The sequence below is a fragment of the Acomys minous genome (genome assembly GCF_964271855.1).
Source record: "Acomys minous genome assembly, chromosome: 2".
In the NCBI taxonomy this organism is placed as follows: Eukaryota; Metazoa; Chordata; class Mammalia; order Rodentia; family Muridae; genus Acomys; species Acomys minous.
Window position 1 is genome coordinate 94,483,641 of NC_140484.1, and position 27,655 is coordinate 94,511,295.

At 41.1% G+C, this 27,655-nt stretch overlaps 1 protein-coding gene and 1 long non-coding RNA gene across 3 annotated transcripts in view; one reads left to right on the forward strand and one right to left on the reverse strand.

Annotated features, from left to right (window-relative positions):
• Positions 1 to 365: 365 nt before the first annotated feature.
• Positions 366 to 13,199, reverse strand: LOC311590162. The gene is made up of 2 exons (XR_014776792.1): positions 12,992 to 13,199; positions 366 to 900 (listed from the first exon to the last, which is right to left on the reverse strand). It is a non-coding gene; the product is annotated as an uncharacterized lncRNA (long non-coding RNA).
• A 202-nt stretch (positions 13,200 to 13,401) lies between these two features.
• The window catches only part of HERC2 (HECT and RLD domain containing E3 ubiquitin protein ligase 2), a 176,555-nt gene continuing 162,301 nt past the window's right edge, over positions 13,402 to 27,655 (forward strand). For both annotated transcript variants that reach the window (XM_084771347.1, XM_084771348.1), the window contains exons 1-2: positions 13,402 to 13,552; positions 14,167 to 14,259. In XM_084771347.1, coding sequence (XP_084627473.1) covers positions 14,188 to 14,259 — 72 coding nt within the window. In that variant the 5' untranslated portion in view covers positions 13,402 to 13,552; positions 14,167 to 14,187. The remainder of the gene's footprint in view (positions 13,553 to 14,166; positions 14,260 to 27,655) is intronic.

Sequence of the window (27,655 nt, forward strand, 5' to 3'; positions counted from 1 at the left end):
CAGGCTTACCAGTGGGGATCCCCAAAACATCACTGTGTGAGCACTCAGCTTCCCGGCCAACACACCAAATGTTGGGTTCAGGGTGGAAGCCGAGAAAACCCATTTCAGATATAGAAAGTTAAAATGAAAGCTGTATTTTTTGAGCTCAAGGAGGTGGCCAGTTTGGGATCTGAAACTTGTCTGCTTGACTTCCAAGGGGGCCCCACATTGCAGATTGTCTAGACACCAGTAAAAAGAAAAACAGAGAAGTCCAGGAAGGCCTGGTCTCCACAGGGGTCCCCTGGGGGTCGTAAAGGGCAGTTTCTGGACTCAAGCTACCAAAATGTTGGGTCTGGAGTTGAACAAATGAGACACCAAAGCGACACTGCAAGCAACAAATTTATTTTATTTTTGGCAACAATAATAACAATAAAGAATAACAGGCAGCCAGGACCCAGATTTCAATAACCAAATTGGAAAACCTAGACCCAGGGCCAGCTTGTTACAGTCTTTTTAAAGGAAAACTCATTAGTAGAAGGATATTTACAGGAAGGGGGAGGGCAGCTTTATCTAGCCAGTACCAGTTGACTTAACAAGGGTGTGATAAGGACCAGAGAGTTAACTATGTGTGGACTCAGCAACTTGGACTGGGAACATCTGGCCATTCTTGACACATAGTGGATCCTTTTGTTTTGGTGTTTTTTTTTCCAGAACTGAAGGCCTGTGTGTGTCAGGCTTAAGATGGAGTCTGGTTTGTTAGTCCTTTCAACTTCACTTCCTAGCTCACTGCCTATCTTACGTAGGTCTTTATTGCTAGGATAATACATCATGACCAAAGACAACTTGGGGAGGAAATGGTTCATTTCAGCTTACAATTTGTAGTCCATCATCTTGGGAATTCAGGAAAATCGAGGCAGGAACCTGGAAGCAGAAACCACAGAGGAGTACTGCTTACTGATTTCTTATCTATGGCTTGCTGAGCCTGCCTTCTTATAGTATCCAGGACCACAAGCCACGGTTTGTATGACTCATAGTGAGCTGGGCCCTTTTACAGCAATCATCAGTCAAGAAAATGCACCCCAAGGCAGGAGGTGGTAGCACATGCCTTTGGTCCCAGCTCTCCAGAGGCAGAGGCAGAGGCAGAGGCAGAGGCAGAGGCAGAGGCAGAGGCAATCAGATCTCTGAGTTCATGACCAGCTTGGTCTACAGAGTGAGTTCCAGGACAGCCAAGGCTACACTGAGAAATCCTGTCTCGAAAAGTTAAACAAACAAACAAACAAACAAAAACAAAAACCGAACAAAAGAAAAAAATGCATCACAATACTACCCACAGGCCAGTCTTTTGGGGGCATTTTCTCAATTGAGGTTCCTTGTTCAATAATGGGCTCCTTGTTAACTTGACACACAAGCACTTCACTATTCAACTAAAAACTTAATTTTTTCATTTGTAACCAAGATGGCTTGTTAATATTATTACCACAGTATAAAACATTCCAACACTTAAAAGTCTCAGATCTTTAAAAATGCAAACACTTAAAAAGTTTCGTCATTTTAAAACATGCAAAGTATCTTTTAAAATTCACACCTTTCTAAAACCTTTTAAGTCTCTAAAATATCCATAGTCTCTCTAAAACTACACAGTCTCCTTTAAATCTTAATGTCTCTCAATTGTGGACTCCTGTAAAACAAAAAATAAGTGACATATTCTTACTCCAGGAGGGAAGAGCCAGGGCACAGTCACAATCGGATCAAAGCAAAACTAACGCCCAACAGTGTAAAGCTCAGTGTCAGACTTCTGGGACTCACTCACAATCTTCTGAGTTTCCCCAAAGGGCTTCGACAGCTAGCCACAGCACATGCTGTTCATTTCCTAAGCTCAAATTGGACCAGTTATCGGTTGGCCACTCCCACAAGTTCTTCTGTGCCACCATTGCCCTAGCACATCTTAGCAGGCGAGACAGGCCAAGGGTTTTGAGCTGGGTTGATGTCTCAGTCACACCACTGGAAGCCTTGCCTGGTTACAAAAGATGACTGGTTCAGGTCCCACATCCCACATTGCTAGGAGTCTTCTTAGGTTCACTCTGGTAGATTCCAGAGAGTTCCCATTGCACTAGGTTTTCATATTGCCCCTGAAATACCTCCCAAATCCAGCTGTCTCTCCCAGCACTCTCTCCCTCCATTACCCCAAAACCTGATCTCTCCTGTTCCCATCTCCACCTGCTCCCAGTCTACCAGCTAAATCTATTTATTCTACTTCCTCTTCCCAGGGAGATCCATGTGTTCCTCCTTGAGCCCTCCTTGTGAATTAATCTCTCTGGATCTGTGGATTGTAGCATGGTGATTATTTATTTATTTATTTATTTGTTTGTTTGTTTGTTTTTTCGAGACAGGGTCTCTCTGTGTAGCCTTGGCCATCCTGGACTCGCTTTGTAGACCAGACTGTCCTCGAACTTAGAGAGATCCACCAGCCTCCACCTGCCTGTAGGGGGCTGGGATTAAAGGCGTGCGCCACCACGCCTGGCCTATCCTTTACTTAGAGCTAATATCCACTGATAAATGAGTATGTATCATGTTTGTCTTTCTAGGTCTGGTTTATCTCACTCGGGATGATTTTTTTTCTAGTTCCCTCTATTTGCCTATTGAGTCCCCTCTGTCTTTTGGGGACAGATGTTCTCTGTGTAGTCTTGGATGTCCTGGACTTGCTTTATAGACCAGGCTGGCCTTGAACTCACAGAGATCCGCCTGCCTTTGCCTCACTGTGTGCTGGGGTTACAGGCATGCACCACTGCATCCGGCATGCCATTTTTTTTTCTTAACAGCTGAGCTGAACAGCTCTGTTATATAAATGAACCACATTTTAAAAATCTAGTCTTCAGTTGAGGGACATCTAGGTTGCTTCCAGTTTCTTGCTATTATGAATAAAGCTGCTATAAACATAGTTGAGCAAATGTCCTTGTGGTAGGATGGGGCATCATTTGGATGTATGTCTAGGAGTGTTACTAATGTACTAATGTTACTGAATTGGGATTTATGCATCTTATGTTATGCCTTTGCTGGTTTAATTTTTTTTCTGATTTATTTTTATTTTGTGTTTTTTGGTGTTTTGCCTGCATGCGTGCTTCTTTGAGGATGCTAGAGCCTCTGGAACTGGAGTTCCAGACAGTTGTGAGCTTTAAACCCAGTTCCTCTGGAAGAATACTCACTGTTCTCGATGCTGAGCCATCTCTCCAGCCCTCTATGGGTTTATTTATTTATTATTTATTTTTGTGGGTTTATTTTTTTTAATTTGCTTAATTCACTACATCAACTCAGTTGAAATATTTGCAAATTTAAAGTGGTAATGTTGAATGTGTAATTCAGGAAATAATTCCTCTTGGGTCTGGAGAGATAGCTCAGCAATTAAGAATACTTATTCTTGCAGAAGAGCCAGGTTCAGGTCCCCACACTTACTTGCTGGCTTACTACAACCAGTAACTGTAGTTTCACAGAATCCAATATCCTCTTTTGACATCCACGGGCTCTTGATTGTATGTGGTGTACATAAACTCACGCATGTTCACAACACACACACACACACACACACACACACACACACCACTCACACACACACACACACAGTATAAATAAACAAACGTTTTTTAAGAAAAAAGAAGAAAATAATTCCTCAAACCAGAGCTCCTGGGTCCTTGGTGTAAGCTCTATATTAGTTTCTCAATAGGATATTAACTGGTAGAACAGCCATGGCTGATTTGCTCGTGGCATAACAGTGGCCATCTGACGTCAGTAACTATTGGATGGTAAACAATCAAGGAAATTACAGGGAGCTCTCAGATTGTAGTTAATAAAGTCAGGAGTGGGAGAGAAGCAGAGTGAATAGGATAAGGATTAAATATCAGATTGGCTTCAAAATAAAAAAAAAATCAAGTTAAGTAAAGTAGCTAGGAGAAGAAAGTTGGTGTACTGCTATCATAGACAGATTTTAGAGTTTGTTAAAGCTATGCAAGGGTATAATTAAGAAGTAAAAAGAAGAGGAGATAAGGATAAAGGTGAGACAAAGAAGAAAACTAAGAATAAGAGGGTGAACATTGAGAGATGGTTGAAGAATAAAGTGTAGAATGCTTTATGGTAAATTGGGTGGAGAAAAATAACAGTCCTAAAACCTAACTGAGCACTATATAAACAAAAGCAAGCAAGCAAGTAAACAAACAAAAAATCATGAGTCATATTCAAGAGTGCAGATTAAATAACAGGAAATAGATAAAAAGAGCAAGGAAGCGTAAGTGTCTGGGACACCTGTGCTGAGATAGACGGCAGAGTTCTCAGATTCTTGGCTCAGTGTTGTGTAGGGCCTTATGCAGGCCATTACAGCTGTTGTGAGTTCTTGAGTACCACAGCCATGGCATGTGTGTAAGACAGTCTTCCACAGTCATTTCTCTTCCACAATGTGGTGCATGCGTGTGTGTCTGTATGTAGTATAAACATCTTTAAGGCTTAACACTCAACGCTCACTTGTTCTCAGCACTTTGACAAGCTGTCTCTGCCATGGAAGAATGCTGTGCACTATTGACTATTGACATCACGGCTTGCTCAGCATGCTTTCTTATACAACCCAGTCAGAATGGCTATTATCAAGGGGAAAAGTGACAATAAATGCTTGCGAGGATATGGAAAAAGGGGATGCGTATACACTGTTGGTGGAACGCTATATCAGTGCAGTCACTATGGAAGTGTGGAGGTTTATCAAAAGACAAAAACAGAACTACCATCACCTTGACCATCTGCGCAGGGTGGCACAGCCTACAGTGAGCTGAGCCCTACACATCAATCATCATTCAAGAAACTCTCTACACATAGACTCCTTCTTCTTTCTCTCTTCACCACATTCCCTCAGAGAGCCTGGAAGACGTTTGATCAGTCTTGGTGAAAGGGAGACTGGGTGGCTTGCTTTGAGTAGGTCTGGCATCATTGATGACATGTGGTCCCTGAGCAGTTGTTTTTCTAACTGGCTAAAAGCATCACACAAGACTAATTGCTAAGGTTTTATTTATTTTTATTTTTAATTTGTTCACTTTACATCCTGATTGTTGGCCCCTCCCTTGTCACCTCCTGGTCCTCCATCCCTCCCTCCTTCAACCTCCATCCCCCTCCCCTAGTACTCAGAAAGGGGGAGCCCTCCTCCCCAAACATCTGACCTCACCCTATCAAGTCTTATCTGCACTGCCTGTATCTTCTTCCTCTGTGGCCTGATAAGGCTGCTCCACCAGGGGGAAGTGGTCAATGTGTGGGCACCAGAGTCCATGTCAGAAGTAGTCCCTACTCCCCATATTATTGGACCCACAAGGAGACTGTGATGCTTATCTACTACATCTGAGCAGAGGGTCTAGGTCCTCACCATGCATGCTCCTTGGTTGATACATCAGTCTCTGCAGCACTCCCCTCCTCTACCTGGATTTGCTGGCTCCATTGGTCTTCTTGTGGAGCTCCTGTCCCCTCCAAGTTCTTCTATCCCCCAGCTCCATAAAACTCCCAGTGCTCCACCTGGATGTCTGGCTGTGAGTCTCAGCATCTGCTTTGATCCCCTGCTGGGTGGAGTCTTTCTGAGGACTTCTCTGGTAGACTCCCTTCCTGTTCCTTCTTTTCAACCGCTTCTGGTGTCTACTCTATTATCCCTTCTGAATGAGAATTAAGCATTCTCCCTAGGGTCCTCCTTGGTATTTAGCTTCTTTAGGTCTGTGTACTGTAGTGTGGTTAACCTGAATTAAGTAGCTAGCATCCGCTTATGAGTGAGAATATGCCATGTATGTCTTTCTGGGTCTGGGTTACCTCACTCAGGATGATCTCTTCTAGTTCCATCCATTTGCCTGTAAATTTCAAGATTTCCTTGTTTTTAATATCTGAGTAGTATTCCATTATGTAAATGTACCACAGTTTCTTTATCTATTCTTCAGTTGAGGGACATCTAGGTTGTTTCCAGATTCTGGCTATTATGAATAAAGCTAGTTGGGTGTGGTGGCATACGCCTTTAATCCCAGCACTTGGGAGGCAGAGGCAGGCAGATTGCTGTGAGTTTGAGGCCAGCCTGATCTACAAAGAGAGTCTAGGACAGCCAAGGCCTAGAAATCCTGAGAAATCCTGTCTCAAAAACCAAACCAAACCAAACAACAAAGCAAACAAAGAAACAAACAAAAAAACAAATAAAACTGCTATGAACATAGTTGAGCAAATGTCCTTGTACGGTGGAGCACCTTTCCAGCATATGCCCAGGAGTGGTTTATCTAGGTCAATGTTAAGGTTTTAAATCAAGATTAACTTTTTTTCTTTTTTCTTTTCTTTTCTTTTTTTTTTTTATTAAAGGCAGGGGTTCTCTGTGTAGCTCTGACTGGCCTGGAACTGCTCTAAAAACCAGGCTGGCCTGAACTCGTAGAGGTCACTTGCCTCTGCCTCCCTGAGGGCTGGGATTAAAGACATACGCCACCAACGCCCGGCTGGATTAACTTTTTTTTCTTCTTCTTTTTTTTTGTTTTTCGAGACAGGGTTTCTCTGTGTGGCCTTGGCTGTCCTAGACTTGCTTTGTAAACCAGGCTGGTCTTGAACTCACAGTGATCCTCCTGCCTCTGCCTCCCTATGTTTTCCTTTCTTTCTTTTTTTTTTTATATTAATTTATTCTTGTTACATCTCAATTGTTATCCCATCCCTTGTATCTGCCCATTCCTCCCTCCCTCCCATTTTTCCCTTACTCCCCTCCCCTATGACTGTGCCTGAGGGGGACTTCCTCCCCCTTTATATGCTCATAGGGTTGCCTCCCTATTTTTAACAAGTCACTTTATGGTTTTAAATTCCAATTAACAAAGAGGGTCACAGATCTTAGCCTACTCTGTTCTCAGATATGACAAGCTGACACCAAGGTCAAGGTCACTTTCTTTCTCAATTTTTCCATATGCTCCAGAGCAACAGCACCACCTATGGGTCCAGGGCAATCTCCCCAATAACATCACGGATTCTTTTCCTAGCAAGAGTTTATGTCTAGGAGCTGAAGGAAGATTAAAATGGTGATCCAGATGACGTTGCTTAATACAGTTACAATCTGTGTGATAAGATATGTGGGCTTGAGGCTGGGCAGGGTGGTGCACACCTTTAATCCCAGTACTAGGGAGGCAGAGGCAGGTGGATGGCTGTGAGTTCGAGGCCAGCCTGGTCTACAGATCGAGTGCAGGACAGCCAGGGGTACAGAAAAGCCCTGTCTCAAAAAACAAAGCAAAACAAAACAAAACAAAACAAAACAAAAACCCAAAGATATGGGGGCTCACCTTTATTTGGTTAAGACCTTGAACTCCTTCCTCTATTTCTTTGCTTTGCTGTTTTGGGCCTTCACACCTAAGGGTATGTTTTCCTTCTATAGCCAAGCTAACTTAACACAAGTGTTCGGTTGATGGCGTCATCAAGATGGCAACAGACATGTGACTTGACTTCTATCTTGGAGAGTGACAATAAGATGCTGACAACCATGTTACTTCATTGCCACTTTGGTTAATGAAGCCACAAGTTATGAATCAGAGTGGTGGCATCCCCCAAAATTTCCTAGTACCACTGAGCATTCAGGGGATCATTATACCCCTAGAGTGCCCTGTATCTCAAGCATTCATTCACATGTTCCAATACTCCTCTCACATGTGCCCTCCCCCTTTTGAGTTTTACATTCCTGCATTCCTGATGAGATCGTGGAAATGGGAGGCTCAAAAAGACTTCAATGTGGCCTCTATTGCCAATCGATGAAGCCAAAGGGTTTGTATATAAGAGTAGGGCGGTATATTAGATCTCCATTGTGATTATATCTCTATATCTGTATATGTGTGTGTATACACATATGTGTGTGTGTGTATACATATACATATATAGTTTGTCTAATGAATATATATTTATGCATATTCATTTTAAATAAAGATTTGACATATTGCCTATATATTTACTGGTTTCTAGAGGAGACTCAAGAGTTTTCTGAGTCCTTGAACCTAACACTATCGACTTTCCAAAGAGAGCTGACTGACTTGGAAAGCTGGTGTGGATTTGCAGCAGCCCTGGGGAGGGCGTGGGAGAGCATACATCCCAGCTGAGCTAACAGGTGGTTAAAGAGTGGGAGGCAAAGAAAAATCAGCCTTCTTTCATGGGATGCTGGGGGTGTAGGCTATGTTGGGTCTTAATGTCTGCACTTTCTAACCAATTTCTCCAAGCCTATTTTTCTCTAACTGAGATAGAATTTTCTTCCCTTCCTTGAGACTTGTTTCATGTCTTCTTATGCCCTATGGGGCCTTTTGCCTTTGTGCTTACTTTCCAGTTACAGTGACATGGACAAAATAAGGAAAAAGAGCCAGCAGATGCCATCCTTTTCCAAGTTAACTCCAGCATCATAGTTTTACTAGGGCATCCTTAGCTGAGTTCTTTTGGATGCTGTACACATCAATTTGATGGTGTTTTTCTGTGTGTTTCAGCTTTTATCTGCTACTTGAACTCATTCAAAAAGAGTGGTTATAAGAGATAATTCTTCTGACTGTACAAAGAACAAAAAGACTATTTTTTCCTTGTCTTGTGTTTTCTTGGGACTTGACAAAGGCCCACAGTTGAACAGTCTGTACACATTATCTTACTGTGTAGCTTGGATTCAGCCTTTTTTTTGTTTTGTTTTGTTTTGTTAAGGTGGTATTGTACAACACTATCATGTAAGCCAAATAACTTTCATAAGAACATCTGTGTCTGCATATCAAAGATTGTCACAGCTGGGCTCCTTGATTATTAATAAAGATTAAGATGGCTGAATGCTTTTTTCTCCCCAGAATTGAAAAATAGCAAGTCACATAAAGGTATGTAAAAACTGAGAATTTGTGCATCACACTAAAGTTTCTATAGTCAAAGTTCAATCTTTTCAGGTCAGACCTCTACTTAAATGTAGATCTAATCAAGGCTCACTTAAAAGTGTTTTGGTTTTGCCATAGTCTTTTAAAATATTACACCGTAGTTAGAAGTGCCCGACTTGAGTCTGGAGAGATGGCTGAACAGTCATGAGCATGTACTACTCCTCCAGAGGACCCAGGTTCAGTTCCCAGCACTCATACCAGGCAACTGCTTGTGGCTCCAGCTCTGGGCAGATCTAATGCCTGTGGCTACTTGATGCATCTGCCCTGACATGCACATATTCATACATAGACACAAAAATGTACACACACACACACACACACACACACACACACATACACACACACACACACTTAAAACAATACATCTAAAAAAAGTACTAGGCTTGTATAAGAACTGATCTTTCAGGTGTTCAGTAACCATACACAGACGCCTATACTGATGCCATCAGAGGGATTAATGAGGGAGAATATTTTCTCCTTGTCTTCCAAAGTCAACTAGGTCTTAGGGAGCTGTTGGGGGAATCTCTCAAAAATGTCCTATAACTGTGGGGAATCACCTGTTCTCTTGCTCGAGGAGGCCATGAGGACCCAGCAGTAAACCCTAACTGGTGCCCAGTCTATAAGAAAGAAGGACAACACACAGCAAAAAACTCCTGGATGCTTTCAAGTGCAGCCACAGCCAGGTCAAGCAAGGTCTTTGACTTATCCTCACATAGAGGGAACAACTGGTAAAAGAAAGGCCAGAGGGAGCCAGAGAGGTCCTTCAATCCCAAATAATCCCTGAGGACCATATTCTCAACTGGACTTAACAGTAAAAAAAAAAATTTTTTTTTAAAAATTTCATTTTGCCAACTTGACTGGTTATAAACAGGAATTTTTTTGTTTGTTTTGTTTTTGTTTTTTAAACAGTGGTTTTATATAGGAGAGCATAACCAAAGACTAAAGTGATTGATATATTTCCTCAACAGTCTTAGTTCCCTTTCTACTGTTGTGATAAACACTATGACCAAAAACTTTATAGCTTACAGTCCAGCGTGTAGAGAATTCAGAGCAGAGGCTCAAGGCTGGAACCTGGAGGCTGGAACTGAGGCAAGGTGACAGAGACAGAGGAATGCAGCCCCTGGTTTGCTCCCCACGGCTTATTTAGCCTACCGCCTTATATAACCCACAAGGATGATACAAGCCCTAGTGTGCTGAGCTGTCCCACACCAATAATGAAACAAGAAACGCTTAAATAAACTAGCTTGCATAGAATGATGTAGCACAGTCTTTAATTTATATGTTGTATATACAGCTATTTATCACTAATGATTTCTTCTTAATAAGAAAAATGTTGCCCAGATATAATACTTGAGATACCGAAGTGTTGAATTCTGCTGCCCCAATCTACAGCCACTACTGTTTTAGCCTAAAAATTAAAAGATGGCTAAGTTTCTTTCCTCCTCCTATTTAGAAGCCACTGGGGCCAGGGCTTCTCATGTTGATTCTGGCTACTCCAAAAGCTATCAGAGGCCTGAAAGTCGATCCTAAGCCCACCACTCAGGAGACCAGCCTTATGCAACGAAGTGAAAACTCATGAGGAAGATTCAATACATGGGTGTTCTTGTCAGCCCATCAAGAGATCCTAATAGATTTTGACTCAGACATTTAAAAAAATTATCTTCTCAGCTGAATGTAGTGGTACACGCCTTTTATCCCAGCACTTGGGAGGCAGAGGCAGGCGGATCTTTGTGAGTTTGAGGTCAGCTTGGTCTACAGAGTGAGTTCCAGGATACACACACACACACACACACACACACACACACACACACACACACACACACACACACCCTCTTCTTGCTTCTCCTAGTCCCCTGCCTAGAATGTATAACACTAGTAACTTTTGCCTTTATTTGGTTTGTGCTGTCTAACTTTGAAAAAAATATAACAAAAGGGGATTGTGAAAACAATATAGTTATCTTTGAATCAAAGATAGTTAACCTGACAAGGGCCCATATGCGATGAATCTCCCCCTTCGCACTGATAGCCCATCATGTCAGATTGTGAAGTCCAGCTCCCATCAATGTGATGAAATACTGTCAGCAGTGGCATTTACAGATAAACAGCACAGAACATCTTGGACACACTAACATGGTTTGGGTTTTGGAGAACCCTTTTTGGGGGAAAAAAAAAAAAAGAACACCGTGCTGAGCTACTCTTTGTTTTGCTCATGAATTTCCTTGTATGACACAAAAATGATCTTTTCCCACAAACCAAAAGCAGGTCCTCTGTAAAAGTAGCAAGTGTTCTCAATGTCCAAGGTATCTCTTCAGCCCTGCATGTTAAATTACTGATGGATAGTCATCTCAACATATTCATAAACACAAAATCCTAAAGACTATAGGCACCAACTCACGAAGGCTTTGGCAAGGTCAGTGCTATTGAGGGACTGGAAGGCAGACACCTCTATGGCAGGCAGACACAGGGAAAAGGGCTCCAGGAATATTAATGTCCTTTTTATTTAAACATTTAAGATAGCTGACTTCATATTTCTTTTTCCTCTCCAAGACAAAGATCTAGTGGGCTTTTCCTATCAGAAGAAACTGTTGGGTGTGATTTTCAAAGCTCCCACTAAGGAGGGTGTCTTGTAAGGAAAACGAACAATCAGCTGCCGTTTCTTTGAATTATCCAATTCCCTGAGGTAACCCAAAACCAGCTAGTTTTGAGGGAGGGAGGGGGAGAGAGAACTACTTATTGCCAAATATAAAAATTTTGCCTCTGACAGATACTATCCTTGGATTCTTTCTCTAATGGATCACTCTGTCTCTTTGTGTATTTTGTACTTGATCCGGAACCTCCCTCCCTCCCTCCCTCTGTATGCCCCCTTTTCTGTTTTTAAGAAATCTTGGCTGAGTTCTGAGACCTTGCTTTTCCTGCTGCCTTAGTCTAAATTGGAAGAGAAAAATAATGTACCCCTGCCACCCTAGATGACTTCAAGATGATGGCATCACTATGGCTTTAGATGTCCTGAAGAAATGTTATGGCTTTTTTTATTATTAAGTATTAAGTATTACTTTTATTATTAAGTAATACTTTTATTATTAAGTATTAGTAATAAGTAATACTTATTAGTATTAAGAGGTGGATCCTTTAAGAGGTGATCAAGTCCAGAAGACTATGCCTTATGGATTATGGATGAATTAATGCTATTATGCAGGTAGGCTTACTGATCAAAATGACCTGTTTGCATGGCATATTCTTGCCGTGCATGGACTCTCTTGCCTCTATACCATGTTGGGCTACATCAGAAATGCCGTCACCAGATGCCAGCACCACGCTCTTGGATTTAGCTTCCACAGGTGTGAGATGTAAATTTCCGTATTTATTATTCAGTCATGTTATTCTGTTACTGAGCCACAAAATGGACTACAAACACCGTTTTTAGAGCTAGCGGACACAGAAATGTTGAGGGACTATGGATGTCTTGCATGAGGAGGGAGCCGGAGGACTACAGAAGCCTCCACAGTGATTTCTTCCTTCCATTGGTAACGGGGCAGTCTTGCCTTAGGCTCAGAACCCTGTTCAATTTACCTGTATTTTGGATGTGGTTGAATTGAAACAAAGGAGAACTCTCAGAGTTACAGAGCCTTTGGGAAGTGTGGTAAAAGATGGTTGATCTTTTATACTGTTTTCTGCTGTCTGAAACAGGGACATAGAGCTATGGCAAATGCCTTGACCCATGAACTGGATTTGAAGCTATGTACCAAGGATGGTAAACGTTTAAACATTTAAAGGATGAAAAACGCCTTTAAACATTGCAATTGAGACACCACACCACTGTTGGCTGGTTATATCCCTCAGTTCTGCCTTTTTGATAAAAGTCAAAAATAAACTATCAGGTTTAAAACAACATAAAATCCCTAGTTCCTATTAAGAATGTTCTATGACCTTTGGCCTCTTCTCACGGAAACGTTTAGCTTCTAGGTGTTTGGAGATTGTGTTGTGTTTTATTTATTTATAGTTTAATTCCACGGCGGTCAGAGAACATACTTTCTGTAATTTAAATTGCTCTTTCTTGCTCCCCCCCCCCCCTCTGAAAACAGGGTCTCTGCACTCACACTCACCTCTCCCTGCCTCTCGAGAGTGCCAGGATTTAAAGGTGTGCGCCATCAGGCCCGAATCAATTGCTTTGGCTTGAGTTTTGTCTTATGCCCATTGGCTCCAAGGCCAAGAAGATTCTGGAGTAAAGTAGAAGGTGCCTCGTGAACATCATCGTATTGGAAGCACCCCACCAACTTCGGATCCCTGGAAACACGGCCGTGTGAGAATGGCTGAGAACGGGCAAACAAGCGTGCGTGCGCAGAGGTCCCTCCCCCGGGCGCCTGCGGTTGGCTCTCGCGGAGCGGGTGAGTCTCAAGGAGGGGACGAGTCTTGTTGGAGGAAGCGGAAGTTGGGCGGGCCGTGCGACGCGGCTTGTCCATTGGCTGAAGCCGTCCCTCAGCCTCGCGCTTATTGGACGGGCGCCGTCATGCGTCAGCCTGCGTTTCAGGCCGCAGACTGGTTCGTGAGCGCCGGCCGGCTCCTGCAGGGAGTGTTCCCGCAGCCGGCTGGCGGAGCGGGCGGCGCCGGGTCTGGCCTAGCGGGGCCAAAGGAAGGCTTGAAGGGCCGAAGCCGGGCGGCGCCAGGTCCGGGAGAGCGGGGCCGGGAGAGCGGCGGGCGGAAAGCGGGCATTGGCGCGTAGGGAGCTAGGGCCTGGGCGCTATGGAGGCCGCGCAGTCTGGGCTGTCTTTTTTTTTTTAATTAAGGATTTAGGCGATTATTGTAGGTTTATCTGCAGACAGGACTTTAGCTTATTTACCACACACCGGACTGCTGTAGGTCTAGCGGCTGCTGCACACTGGTGTCATTTGTCGTTTAGGGTAGTGAGTTTTTCTGTCGTGTGTGTGTGTGTGTGTATGTGTGTGTGTGTGTGTGTGTGTGTGTGTGTGTGTGTGTGTGTCCGTCCCGTTGGATTTAAGGGAGTGGGGTGCCACTGTGCAGTGGCCGCCTGGGACCACTGTAGGTCTGGCCAACGTATTGTGAAATCTCCGAGCCTCTGCCTCTATTGGAAGTGGTATTTCCCTCTCTCCTGGCGTTGTAGGTCCAGCTTTCCCTCGCCTCCCTCGGCTTCTCGTCCCCTCCCCCAACTCTCCCCCTCTCCTCTTTTACGTTTTCTGTCTCTGCCGCGTGAAACTGCAGGATGGTGTGAAGAACAGGTTAAAAAGCTTTAGGTATCCAAAGGTTTCGCTTTGACTTGCAGGCCCGACCACCCGGAGGAAACATGCCTTCTGAGTCGTTCTGTTTGGCTGCCCAGGCTCGACTTGACTCCAAATGGTTGAAAACAGATATCCAGGTGGGGTTGACATGCTTTTCTTTTTTCTTTTTGTGTTCCCGTCTCTATAAAATTTTTGGTTAAGAAGAATGTGTGAGTAAATAGCATTTAGACATTGTGTTAGAAGGGTTATTTCCTATAACTTACAATGTAACATTTTTTATGACCGATGAGGTTAGATGCTGTGTGGTTGATGAAAGTTATCTGTAAGTGCAAGAAACTTGAGATACAGTTATGCAAGTTTTCAATATTTTTATTCAGGAGCTTTTTTTTTTTTTTTAAAGACAGAGTTTCATATTCCCAAGCTGGCCTTGAACTCCTCCTTGTAGGTGAGGATGACCTGACATCTGATCCCTTTGCCTGTACCTCTAGCTTTGCAGGCACGTGCCACCTTGTTAGCTTTATGTGCTACAGTTAGGAAAGGGCTTTTCCAGCTGAACTCCATCCCAGCTCCTGCCAACACTCTCCATCAACACTTGACTTTTCTTTCTTTTTCTTTTTCTTTTTGATGGGTTTTTACTATGTAACTAATCACGGCTGGCTGGCCTTTGCCTCTTGAGTGCTGGGGTTAAAGGGAAGCAGTGAAGTGATACGTAGTAAGTTATCATTTTCTGCGATTTTGTGTTTGTGCATCTGGAGGGATGAAATTTTAGTTGGGCTATTGGCTTTATATATATATTATAGATGTAATTAAGAGAAATGCTCAGATTTTTACACCAGGAGCACGAGAAACAGAGTGCTGGACTGTGACTGTAATGTTTCATAAAGTAATCATAAAGCGTCAGGAAATTATGAAATAAGTAATCACAACCCAATTTTTGTAGATAGTTACTTATAAGCTACTGTTGTTTGTGACTAGTTTTGAAGAGTACTTTTGGCTCTCCATATCACCAGCATAAAAAGGTGTCTGAAATGTTTCCATTGTTCTTTCTTCCTTTTTTTTTTTTTTGGCGCAGGGTGGGGGTGGAGTGTGAGAGCACTAACCACATTAACTATTGTCAATAATCAACTTTTTATAATAGTCTCACTTAGAGCACATTATATAGCATTCATTACTGTCAAACAGTGTAAGCAGCATTTGATACTGGAGGTTTATATGAAGTGTTACTGTCTGATTTCCTTTTACCTCTAAACAAAGGCTTAGTGCTAGCAGGTATGAGACCAAGTGTCGAGGGCTGTTGTATATGATAATTTGTTATTCCTGGTGTGCTGCTAGATAGGACTGGGCTAAGGGGACTTAAGAAGTGGCTTGGTAGTTCTCGTCCTCTTGTGGCTTAAATACTTCTTCTTGTTTAGCTGTTAGTGTCTGCTTTCTGTTGTTTTTTTATAAACAGGTTGGAGAGGTGAGAAATGAATAACTTCTTTTTTTTCCTTTTTTTCTTAATTAAACATTTTTATTTTTATATATACATTTATATTATTATACATATATACAATAAACTATCTATAGCAAGAAGAACCATGACACCATCAGGAATTATATAAATGTTACATTCTTAGTGTTCTGGCTATTTGTGTTTGATAGTCTTGAAGAAAACATCTTTCCTATCTCGGTGCTTCTAAAATTCTGAATGTAAATCAGCCTCCATCACATCTTGTAATTATCAACTTAAAACATCTATCTAGACCTAAAAACATCTTAACCCCTGAACAGCTAAGCTTCATTGTAAAATTAAGCTACCTGGTCTTCAACTCCCATCAGAGACTTAAGAAATAAACTTGATTACCTGAGTATGCCGGGAGTGCAGGTTAGTAGCTTTCCAAATGAGAAGATGACAGAGACAGTTTGCTACCTGAATAGTCACCCAAAAAACTCTATGATGTTGGAACATCATCTTTAGCCTTCTGGCCCAATATATCTGACAGATTTATTTGTGAGACAGAAACTGTTGAGTACTTACTTACCCTGTATTGGCAGAGTTTGGCTATTGACTCTGCTTGCATCCAAACTTGCCCATTTTTAGGCAGAATTCTGTCTGTGGTAGAAACAAGGACATTCTCCCCAGTGGCTTGTTTGCCACATTTGAAGCGATCTCCATAAGGAGGTTCTTTGATGCTCATCATCATCTTTGAGGTAGGCTGGGTGTTGCCTCATTGTCATTGAATCTTTAAAGTAATAAAAACATTTTAAAATGCCATATTCTGCATGGTTCTGAGGATTTTGAAACCTTATCTAACTATCCTACGTTACCTTTCTATAGAATCATATATATCTGCCGCACCTAAGATATATATTCTTGTGATAAAAATAGACTAGTAATTGACATGACTATGATTTGATCAACTAACAATTAACTTGTATAACTTATTCATCCTAAACAGCTTGCAATAGCACTTTCAAAGTATTGAAAGTAAACCTTGTATTATAATTGAGATATATGGGTACAATACCTCAGAGTAGAAATATGTATGTGAAGAATAATTTTACATTTGAATTCTAGAATTAAGCTTATTTTGCATCTATATACAAAATTATCTTCCAGTGAATTAAAAATAACCTTGTGAGTGACAATGGAGACATTAAGTTGAAGAGTAGATTCACTAATCTACTTTTTGTTCTATCTTCCCTATATATTTCCATATTCCTCCTTCTTTCTTTTCAACCCCATCTACAAACCTAAGAATGTAAGATAAAGGAAAAGAGAGACACCACTGACTAACCTTGTTTTCTATCTAAATAAGACCAATAATAACTTGTAACCAACTCTCATTAATAATAACCCTTTCTAGCCCAGGAAAACAACCAAAACCCTACCTAACCCCCCGTAAAGGAAATGGGGCATCATTCTCCTAGGGTTCTTCTGGCTGATTTGGGATGAATAATATCTTTGTAGAGGCCCAAATAAAATTGGGGAAATGGTTAAACAAGCTAGAAATAGCATTTGTGGTCCAGTTTCTAAATGTTGAGAAATTCCAGGTTTAATTAAAGTCCTGTGTGGGACAGACTGAAATGTTGGACCAATTGGGATTGGAAGCTTTCTTTGAAAGTGTCGTGGGAGCTGTCTTGTTCTGATAAGGAACAGCAATTGAAGCACTTGAGAGTAACTTTTTATATCTGGAATATTGAGAGTCAGAAAAACTTTAAGAAACATTTAAGTTTTATTTTTCTGTGTATACAATGATGTGTTCATGTGTGAGGGTATGCATGTGTCATCTGTGTGTGTAGAGGTTGGAGGACAACCTCAGTATCAGTCCTGAACTTCCACGTTGTTTCCCTTCTGATTTGCTGCTCTGTACCCCAGGCTGGTTGGCCTGTATGCTTCCAGGGAAATTCTCCTGCCTCAACTTCCTGTCTTCCTGTAGGAATACGGAGATTACAGACATGCTCTAAGAGTTGCAAGGATAGGCCTAAACTCAGATTGTCAGGTGCTCTCGGCAATGATTTTTACCTGCTCAGTCTACTCCCTACTACAAGACAAATGTTTTAAGATTTGCTTTTTGGAGTTTACATATTTTGAGACACTTGTTGAAATAAAGAAACTATGCTAAGGGTTGGAAGTTTAGCTAAGTGGTAGAGTGGATTCCTAGTGTGTTCAAGGCCTTGGTTTAGATTGTTACCAATGCAGAAAACCCCTAAACCCTAAGACCATACCAAAAAACCCTACATCAAACAAAAACAGAGATTCCCCCCTTTACCTAATGAAATTGGTTTTTCCCCCTTTAGTAATCACAACTAAATAACTGCCAAATATGAATTTTAGTATTTTGATATACAACCAGCTTAATAATATATTAATCGTCTCTGAAGAGCCAGTATATAAAAAATGATGCTCCATTCATGTCTTAGAGTATATGTCACTTTATGTACTTATTCAGTGTGAGACTAACATTTGGTCATTTATAGACATCATCTTCTTCTTCATCATCATCATCATCATAATGTGTTAATACTTTATTATTATTATTATTATTATTATTATTATTATTATTATTATTATTTTATTTTTTACAAGTCTTCCCACTGTCTCCTAAAAACAAGTGACTAGATTTTGGTTATACATTACGGGAAGAATGTGTTTGCTGTTACACATATTTAAATAGCATGGAAAGGTGATTGTGTAGTTTTATCCAGTGTTAGTGTTAAATATGAGGAATGCATGCTATTCTTTCCTAAGGCGTAGACGCAGCATCACTGTATAGGATCCTGTCAGACAGTGCACATACACATCTTATGATGGCAGACTTTACCTTTATGTGGGGCTGGAGGGGTGGGGAGGGCTGCTCTCCTGGATTGAGAGACTCTTCATTCTTTTCTTAGGCTTCTGCATTCACTGACATACAGTTAATAAGTAGTATGTGGGAAAGACATATGCATGTGTGTATAGATATGTACAACTAGGAAGTTTATTTTTGTAAGCTTATTTTGTTTGAAATACTCAAGAAATTTTTAGTAACTTTAGAAAGGAGATATTTTTGAAGTATGAAAACTTTATGTTGTTTTTTTGAGACGGGTTTCTCTGTGTAGCCCTGGCTGTCCTGGAACTCACTCTGTAGACCAGGCTGGCCTTGAACTCACAGAGATCATCCTGTCTCTGCCACGTGAGTTCTGGGATTAAAGGCGTGTGCCACCACTGTCCTTTCAAGTATGAATACTTTTAAAATGTGAATAATGAACATTAATCCTTGACTACTTTATTATAGATATTAACATGTCAGGCCTAGTTCTTTACAACCAGCAGTTTTTAATGTAGTGCCCACTGTATGCCAAACACCTCTCTGGTTTTTACACACACACACACACACACACACACACACACACACACACACTTATATATGTGTGTACATATATGAAGTACTGTGGGCTGGAGAAGTGGCTCAGTCAGAAAAGAGCTTGTTGTACAAGAATGAGGACACAAGCTGTGATTTCCATCACCTATGTAACTGGCAACTGGCCATGATGGCCCTCCTGTAAAGATTCCCAGACAAGTTCAATAACTAGACTAACTGAAAGACAGGTCTGGGCTCAAACAGGAGTCCCTGTGTCAGTAAGTAAAGAATTGATAGGATTGATGAGCATGAGCAGAGACCTGATACCAATTTCTGTTCTCAAGACACTTCTTTTTTTTTTTTTTTCCCGGAGACATGGTTTCTCTGTGTGGCCTTGGCTATCCTGAGCTCACTTTGTAGACCAGGCTGGCCTTAAACTCACAGCGATCCGCCTGCTCTGCCTCCCGAGTGCTGGGATTAAAGGCGTTGTACCATCGTGCCCGGCTTTCCAGACACATTTGTGTGTGCACCGGTACACATTAATGTACCCATACACATGCATAAACACATACACATGCTGAAAATCTCTCCTCGCTTTAATTTTAACATTCCTAATTTTTATATAGATTTATTGAGGAATCTAGCTTTCCTGCATAGACCTCTTGTAAAGGCAATATAATAAAGTGCTAAGATGCATGGCCACATTACTGTTTATCTGAAGTAATTGTAGTTTTTCAGTGAACCAAAAAGAAAATTGTATAAAGGAACTGAATGTAGTATATTATACCTTTAGAATTGTTTTCTTAAAACTTTTCCCCTCCCAATCTTGATGAAAGGCTAAGTACGAGTCTAGAATAGTAATTTGTTGTTCTTTCTTACATAAGCTGCACTCAGGAATTTTCTATTTAAGGGTTGTTTGAAATGGCACATGAAATTAGATATGCATGAAGCATTTTTTAAAACCTTTTAGTTTTGAAAATAGTGATAGATTCAGAAAGTTGCCAACAAAGTAATATCAATGTGCTCCATTTTACCAGACGCCCCCAGTGGTAATATTTTATTTAACTGGTATAATACCAGAATCAGTAGATTTATGGTATTACAGTTTATGTGCACAGTTCTGTGCCATTCTGTTGTAATGTCAGTTCATGAACCATCACCACCAGAGTGATCTGCTGCCACTTTGTAGTGACTTTCACCACAATCTGTAGGTTCTGACCCTGAGAATTGATCTGCTATAGAGTTGTTATTTTGAGATTATCATATGGTATACGATTTTTCTGAGATTAACTCTTCACTTAGCATAATGCCTTCATAGTTTTTTAGTTATATCAGTAGGTAAATCTGGACCATTTGACTCTCAGTCATCAACTTAAAATGGTCAGGTTTGAAAGTGAACTTAAAAATTAAACGTTGAATATAAATATTGTCATATGCTTAGACATATCAGAAGATCAAAAGGCGTATAAGCATGGATATTTAACAAATGCTATTTTTGCGGGTTTTGACTAATTATCAGGCTGGTTGCTGATAGGCTTAAATAAAATAATGTAGTCAGTGTAACTTGATGTTTTGGGGAGTCTCTTTTCCTATTATATCTAAGTATTGTTGCCTCAATAGAATAGTATTGTTAGTAGAATTCCGTAATGAAAGGGAGAGTTTGCTATTTTTGCATGTGACATTTTGTTGGGTTGAATCAAAGCATTATGCAGAGTTATTAACTTGGATGTTTCCTATGCTGTTATTAAAAATAATCTTCAAATAGAAATTTGACTCTTACTATTCAGGTTAAAGGAACACACCCAAAAGACAGTGCTTCACTATGTGTTTCCAGTAACTGGTAGTCTTGCTATTAAACAGACCAAACTTGCTTTGGTAAAGAAATAGAATAGGAATGAAAAGAAAAGCAATATATATCTTTGTGTAACTTTCAGCATATAGTTAATCGGAATATCATAACTTATTTTAAAACAATGTGTTATTTTCCAGTTTAGAATTTTAACCTTAGTATTCATGCATCCCCTTATTATAATCTCTGTGTATTATACTTCTCCTTTCCTGCTTTCATCTTTGTTTTTTAGTTAATTTTAAATATTTTTGAAGTGATTGTACATTCTTCTGCCATGTTTTCAAGAAAAAATTTTTTTTTTTAGATTTTAATTCTAGAAGAGCAGCTAGTGCTCTTACTGAGCCTTCTCTCTAGCCATTTTAATTTTATTTTAAAGATTTATTTATTGACTGTGCCTGCATGCCAGAAGAGGGCACCAGATCTCACTATAGATGCTTATGAGCCACCATGTTGATGCTGCAGATTAAACTCAGGACCTTTGGAAGAACAGCCATCTTTAACCCAGCCCATTTTAATTTTAATTTTTAAAACTAGCAGTAAGTTTGGCTTTTTATTTTGTGTAAAATAAAAAATAAGTGTCATACTTTTTTATCCCAAGAGGGAAGAGCCAGGGCACAGTCATAATCAGATCAAAGCAAAACTAAAAGCCCAACAGTGTAAAGTCACTGTCAGAGTTCTGGGACTCATGATCTTCTAGGCACCAAAGGGCATGGCATGGGTACTTGTCTGCCTTTGCCATCCTCTGTACACACAGCTCCTCCTTTAGGCTCAGGCTGGCTCCATTTCACAGCTGCTATGGTCATTGATGGTTGTCTCCTTACACTGGTGTCTCCAAAATCTGTGATCTTCACTGTAACTAGGCTGCACCTTCTTCAGTAGCCCCTTCTGGGTCCTCTTCAGGGACTGTAACCCTGCCACATGATGCCAAATTTCAGGCTGCACTATACTCCTTTAGTCCTGGGGTTTTCACTGCTATTGAGGCCGCACTTTTACCAATGGCCTCTTCCAGCCCCTTTCAGTACCACGTGCCTTCAAAACCAGCACTACCAGGGAGACTCTTGTACCAAGATCACTAAGATCTTGTCTACAGCTTCTGTGTGTTGACCTTGAGGAAACATTTCCCAGAAGGTAGCACCTCAGTGATGCTATTAGTCGTTGCTAATTCCTCAGCTTCAGCTGAGCAGCATCTAGTGTCCCAGCAAAGCAATGGTTTCACATTAGTGGTTCCTGTCTCTTAATCATAGCCAATTTAGTTGACTAGATTCACGAATGTTTAATACTTTATCACACAAATAGCCCTGCTGGAGTCTTGCTTATTTCTGAAGCTTCTCCAGCTAGGCTTCTGTGGTCTGCATTGCTTTCAGTATTTTAATTGTCCAAGCTTCCACAGATCAGCCAATTGAGCTCTGAGTGGTCAGTGGCTTTTCTGGCCCCAGATTCCAAAATACTACCATAATCCTTCCCAAAACACATAATCAGCTATCATAACAATGCCTCACTCTTAGTACCAATTTCTGTCTTAGTTAGGGTTTCTCTTGTAATAAAACACTATGACAAAAATCAACTTGAGGAGGAAAGGATTACAGTTTGTAGCCCATCATCCAACGAAGTCAGGGCAGAAGCCTAGAGGCAGAAACTGAAGCAGAGACCATGGATGGGTTCTCCTGACTGGCTTGTTTCCCAAGGGTTGCTCATCCCGCTTTCTTATATACTCCAGAACCACATGCCTGGGGCTGGTATCACCCACAGTGGTCTGGGCCCTCCCACATCCATCACTATTAAGAAAATTCCCATCAGGCTTGCCCTCGGACATTTTCTCAATTGTTTCCTCATCTAAGTATTATGTCTAGGTTTGTGTTAGGTTATTAAAAACCAGCCAGCACAGTGGTTTATCATTTTTCATGGTAGCATGGCCAGAGCTATTTGAACATTATACTTATTCAGGAAGGTAAATATTAAAGTATTTTTTGAAAAACAATGAAAAGTTGACTTTCTAGTTTGTGAATATTCTTGAAAACGTTCCCTCTTGATGTGTTAAATATTATGGAGGTAGGATGAAAAACAGCGCCTGCTCAAAAGTGCTTAAGCTAGATTGATAGCTAAGCAGAGATCATGTGATATGTAATGTGAGCAGTGCTGGAAAAAAACAAAAGAGCTAGCCAGCTATTGTTTACTGTGAACCATTAAGTTGTGAAAGGTTGGATACTATATATCTAATCAGGTTTCTAGCAAAAATAATGTCAAGGCCAGGTGCCTTTAATCCAAGCACTCAGGAGGCAGAGGTAGGTGATCTCTGTGAGTTTGAATTCAGCCTGATCTACAAGGTGAGTTTCAGGACATCCAGTACTACACAGAGAAACCCTTTCTCGAAAACCCAAAACAAGCAGGCAAGCAAGCAAGGCAACCAACCAACCAGCCAACCAATGTCAAGTCAGGGTGGGATGTTAACGAACTAAAAAAAGGTAACAGAAAGCATTGCTTGCCTTTAAGAAGATGCAAAGGCTTGAATTCCTGGAGCACAGTGTGATACCAGGTCCAGATAGTGAGATAGGATAAATTTCTTTGTGGAGGTGTATGGAGAATGTGGAAAAGTTAGAACAAAATGCAGTTGTTCTCTTCTGGAGTTCTTTCTGTTTTTCATTTTTGTTGTAAATATTTTGAGACTTGATTTAAAAATCCCTATCTATCAACTCCCTCCAAATTTTTCAGTGTTTGCAGTGCAAAATAGTTGGTAATGATTTTCTATAATAGTTTTTGTTGACAATGTGACTTTCTATTGATGCTTTTAATTATTTTGAGCTCGGTAAATCTTGTTAGTCTTTTCTAATTAAAAACATGTTTATTTTTGTTTTTAATGTATGTCTGAGTGAGTATCTACCAGGAGTGTGTGGGTTCCCAAACAGCACATTTGCTCTCCAGGCTGGAGTTACAGGCCGTTGTGCTTGATCTGACATGTGTGTTGGGAACCAAATTCATTCAGGTCCTAAAATGTGTCTTCAGGGAAAAAAGGACACAAACTCTGGTGGGACAGACCTATAACTCCAGCCTCTTAGGAAACTGGAGCAGAAGGGTTGTAAATTCATGGCCTTCCTGGTGCAAAAGACTGAGTTTGAGGTCAGCCTGGGCACCTCACCTCAGTAAGGCACTATCTCAAAAATTTCAAAGTGAGTTAGGGAGTAAGGGGAGGGGGAAGAAAGAAAAGGGAGGAAAGAAAGGGTGAGAAATTTGGAGATATAGTTTAGTGGTAGAGTGCTTGCCTCACATATGTGAGATCAGCCTGAACTTGAGAGAGTACCTCAGGAAGATTTCTCCTGGGCTCTTGAGGCATGAGTAGAGAAAGGAAGTTCTTGGATAGCACATGACTGTAGATCCACACAGAGCTTGTGGCCCAGTGTGGTCATGGAAGGATCAGCATGGATTCTTTGTGTGTTTAGGGCGTAGGAGCAAACACTGGGATAGCACTGTACGATTAAAGTTCTCATTATAGTATTCGGATTCTTTTTTTTTTTTTTTTTTTGGTTTTTCGAGACAGGTTTCTCTGTGTAGCCTTGGCCATCCTGGACTCACTTTGTAGACCAGGCTGGCCTCGAACTCACAGCGATCCGCCTGCCTCTGCCTCCTGAGTGCTGGGATTACAGGCGTGCGCCACCACGCCCGGCTTCGGATTCTTTTTATAGAGCTTTTAATGCTTCTATCTGCAGAGTCAGTCGCTGATACCAATCTTGAATGATTCTGTTATTTGCATTAATCAGTTGCTCTAGGTATAGATTGATATATGTCTGCTAAAAAGTGACTACATGTTGAGTATTATAAATATGCTATTTTACTCTAGGTTTTGTTTTATGGAGTAGCATTCTGTTTCTTAGGCTTACTTTACACATTTTAATCTAACTGCTTCAGCCTTCTGATTGTCGGTGAGAACAGGCATGCATTGTAGTATCTGGCAGTGGATTTAGTTTAGTTTAGCTGTTTTTTTAAAAGTGATAAACAAAGACTGGGAGTATGGGGTTAGTATTTATGTGTATGAAAATAAAAAAATAAAAATGAGTTTTGCTTTGGTATACACGTTAATTGCTTGAGATCAGTTTTCAAAGCTCTGACATAATGCTTGGTTAGGTTGGTCCATATAGCTATTACTCTTAGATAATGCCTTAACCACTGAGGCAGTGCCCTTCTTAAGACTACCTGATGCTTTCTTGGTGGATGTTCTCACTGCTGCAATTGTGTTGTATTGCTTGAGCTCATGTTCCATGTCTGTTGATTATCAGTTCCTGTAATCCTTCACATTGTGTTCCTTAAGATGGCTAATCTTTGCTTTCCAACAAAAGATTATTTGCCATGTACACAGCTTCTGTCCCTTTCTCTTCCTAGGGGAGATGCCATCAGACATCTCTTTATCCCAAATAGGGAGCTGATGACAGAACCAAGTAACTTTCCTACCCAAATCTAACAATTTCTTGGGTTTATAGACCATGCATGAGTCAAAGGCTGCTGTGTCACTAAAAGCTTACCTCTGTCTGAATGGGGATTCATGGAAACTAACCCTGGGGCTCTGTGGATGGTTTGCAGGTGACTTGATAGACTCGACAGTCTCCTCTCTAGGCATGTCTTTACTGTTTCTGTAATCTCAAAGAGGGCCTTTGTAAATCTTGTTAAGTTTCAAAGACTTTCTGAGACTTGTAAGTTGTTCACTTCTTAACCTTATGAGCTGTTTCTCTTCCTTTCTGGATGGAAAACTTGAGTTCTGAAGAAATTGCTGCATAATTATTATGGTACTTTGAGATATGTCCTTCATAGTCTTACATATTTTAACACTTGGTCCTCAAGTGTTGTATTTTAATAAGGCCAGGCTTTACGAGATAGTTTACAGCCTCATCTTTCTCTGTCTTCCTCTTTTGTAATTGTAATTACATGGAGACTTGTAAGACTCATGGGCTCCCTCGAGATCTGAGCATGTAGGTTGAATGTAACTCCGGTAGCAAAGCACACCTGAGCCTTGAGTCTGAGCCTCTTTGCCTGCAGACATTTGCCCTGTGTGTGAACTAGATTCCATTGGTAGGTCTTAACTGCTATTCTCTCACTTAGGAGCCATGCTTATTCCCTTATTTAGCCTCAAGGCGGGAGTACTCAGAGTGTTCTTTCAGGAGGTCCTACTTTTCTCCTGCCAGTTGCTATTTTTACCAAGAGCCCTGTGTTAGGGTTTCAAGCTGTCTTATTTGTAAGGTGAGCAGTAACCGGCATAGTGCTGAGAAAAAACAGTTTGTCTATGGAACTAAGCAGAATGCCAAATTAGTTTTCTATTACTGTCTAACAAATTACTAAACACAAGTTTAACAAAACAATTCACATATATTCTGGTGACTATAACATTTTGATGGGTCAGGAGTGTGGCTGCAATGTAGCTCAGCCTTCTGCTGGCTGGTCCTTGCCCTCATCTGGGCCTCAGAGTCCTCACTGACAGTCCCGTGTGGTTGTTACTTGATGTCCATCAGAGGCTGCTCTTTCTGTTGGCATTCTGCAGACCTCTATTTGTTTCCCCTAGGCCCCAAGAGAGCATCTCCTGAGGTTGTTTAGACACTCTTGGAAGGGCTTTCATTTGATCAAGTAGGCTCCAAAGATAAGGTTTCTTTTGCTAGTGGTGTGATACAACATCTTATTTATGGGTCTTGTATGTAGTTTCTTACGAGAGAACACAAGTTGAATGTATATCCAAGAGGACTAGAATTTTGGGGACTATTTTATTCCCCATTATTATTCATCATGACTAATTTTATAACAGTGAGATCTGAATAATATCTTGTATAGATTAGGTAGGAAAGAACTATGAAGAACTGGAGGAAAAAACTGAAGAATTTAGGGCTGGAGAGATGGCTCAGCAGTTAACAGTATTCACTGCTCTTGCAGAAGACCTGGGTTTCATTCTCAGGACCCACCTAGTGGCTTACAACTTTCTAGAACTCTAGATCTAGGGAATTTTATGCCTCTGTGGGTTCTAGCACATATGAGGTAGACATAAACGTAGACAAGTACACACCCATACATATAAAAAAGTGTAGAAGCATTCAGTAATGAGGCGAATACATGACATCCTTTTGTGCTTAATTTATTCTAAATACACTGCTGTTGAAGGCAGTGCATGCTTTATGAGGACGGTGCCTGCCAAGAAATGAGATAGAATTGTAAAAAAAAAAAAAAAAAAAAAAAGGGCCCTGACCTATATAGAAGATGGACAGGTGGGCTAGAGAGGTGCCTCAGTGGTTAAGAGCACTGGCTGCTTTTGTGAAGGGTCTGTGGGTTTGGTTCCTTGCACGTACATGTCCATTCACCACTATCTGTAACTCCAGTTCCAGGGATTCAGCCCCCTCTTCTGGCTTCTATAGGTACTATATGCACACAGTGCACAGACGTACACGCAGGCAAAACATTCATACATACAAAATAAAATGTGTAAGTTCTTAAAGAAAGCGGGCAAATAGAAGTCTGTCCCTCCCACCCCTCATCAATCCCTCCCTCCTCTTCCTCCTCCTCCTCCTTCTTCCTTTTTTTTTTTTTTGAGACAGAGTTTCTCTGTGTAGCCTTGGCTGTCCTGGACTCGATTTGTAGACCAGGTTGGCCATAAACTCAGAGAGCTGTCTGTCTCTGTATCCTTGAGTGCTGGAATTATAGGTGTGTGCCACCATGCCCGGCTTTATCCTTACCTACTTTTCCTTCCTTCCTTCCTTCCTTCCTTCCTTCCTTCCTTCCTCCCTCCCTCCCTCCCTCCCTCCCTCCCTCTCTTCCTCTCTCCATTCCTTTTTTTAGACAGTATTTCACTCTGTAGTCATGAGATGGCCTCAAATTTGTAGTTAACCTTATGCTTCT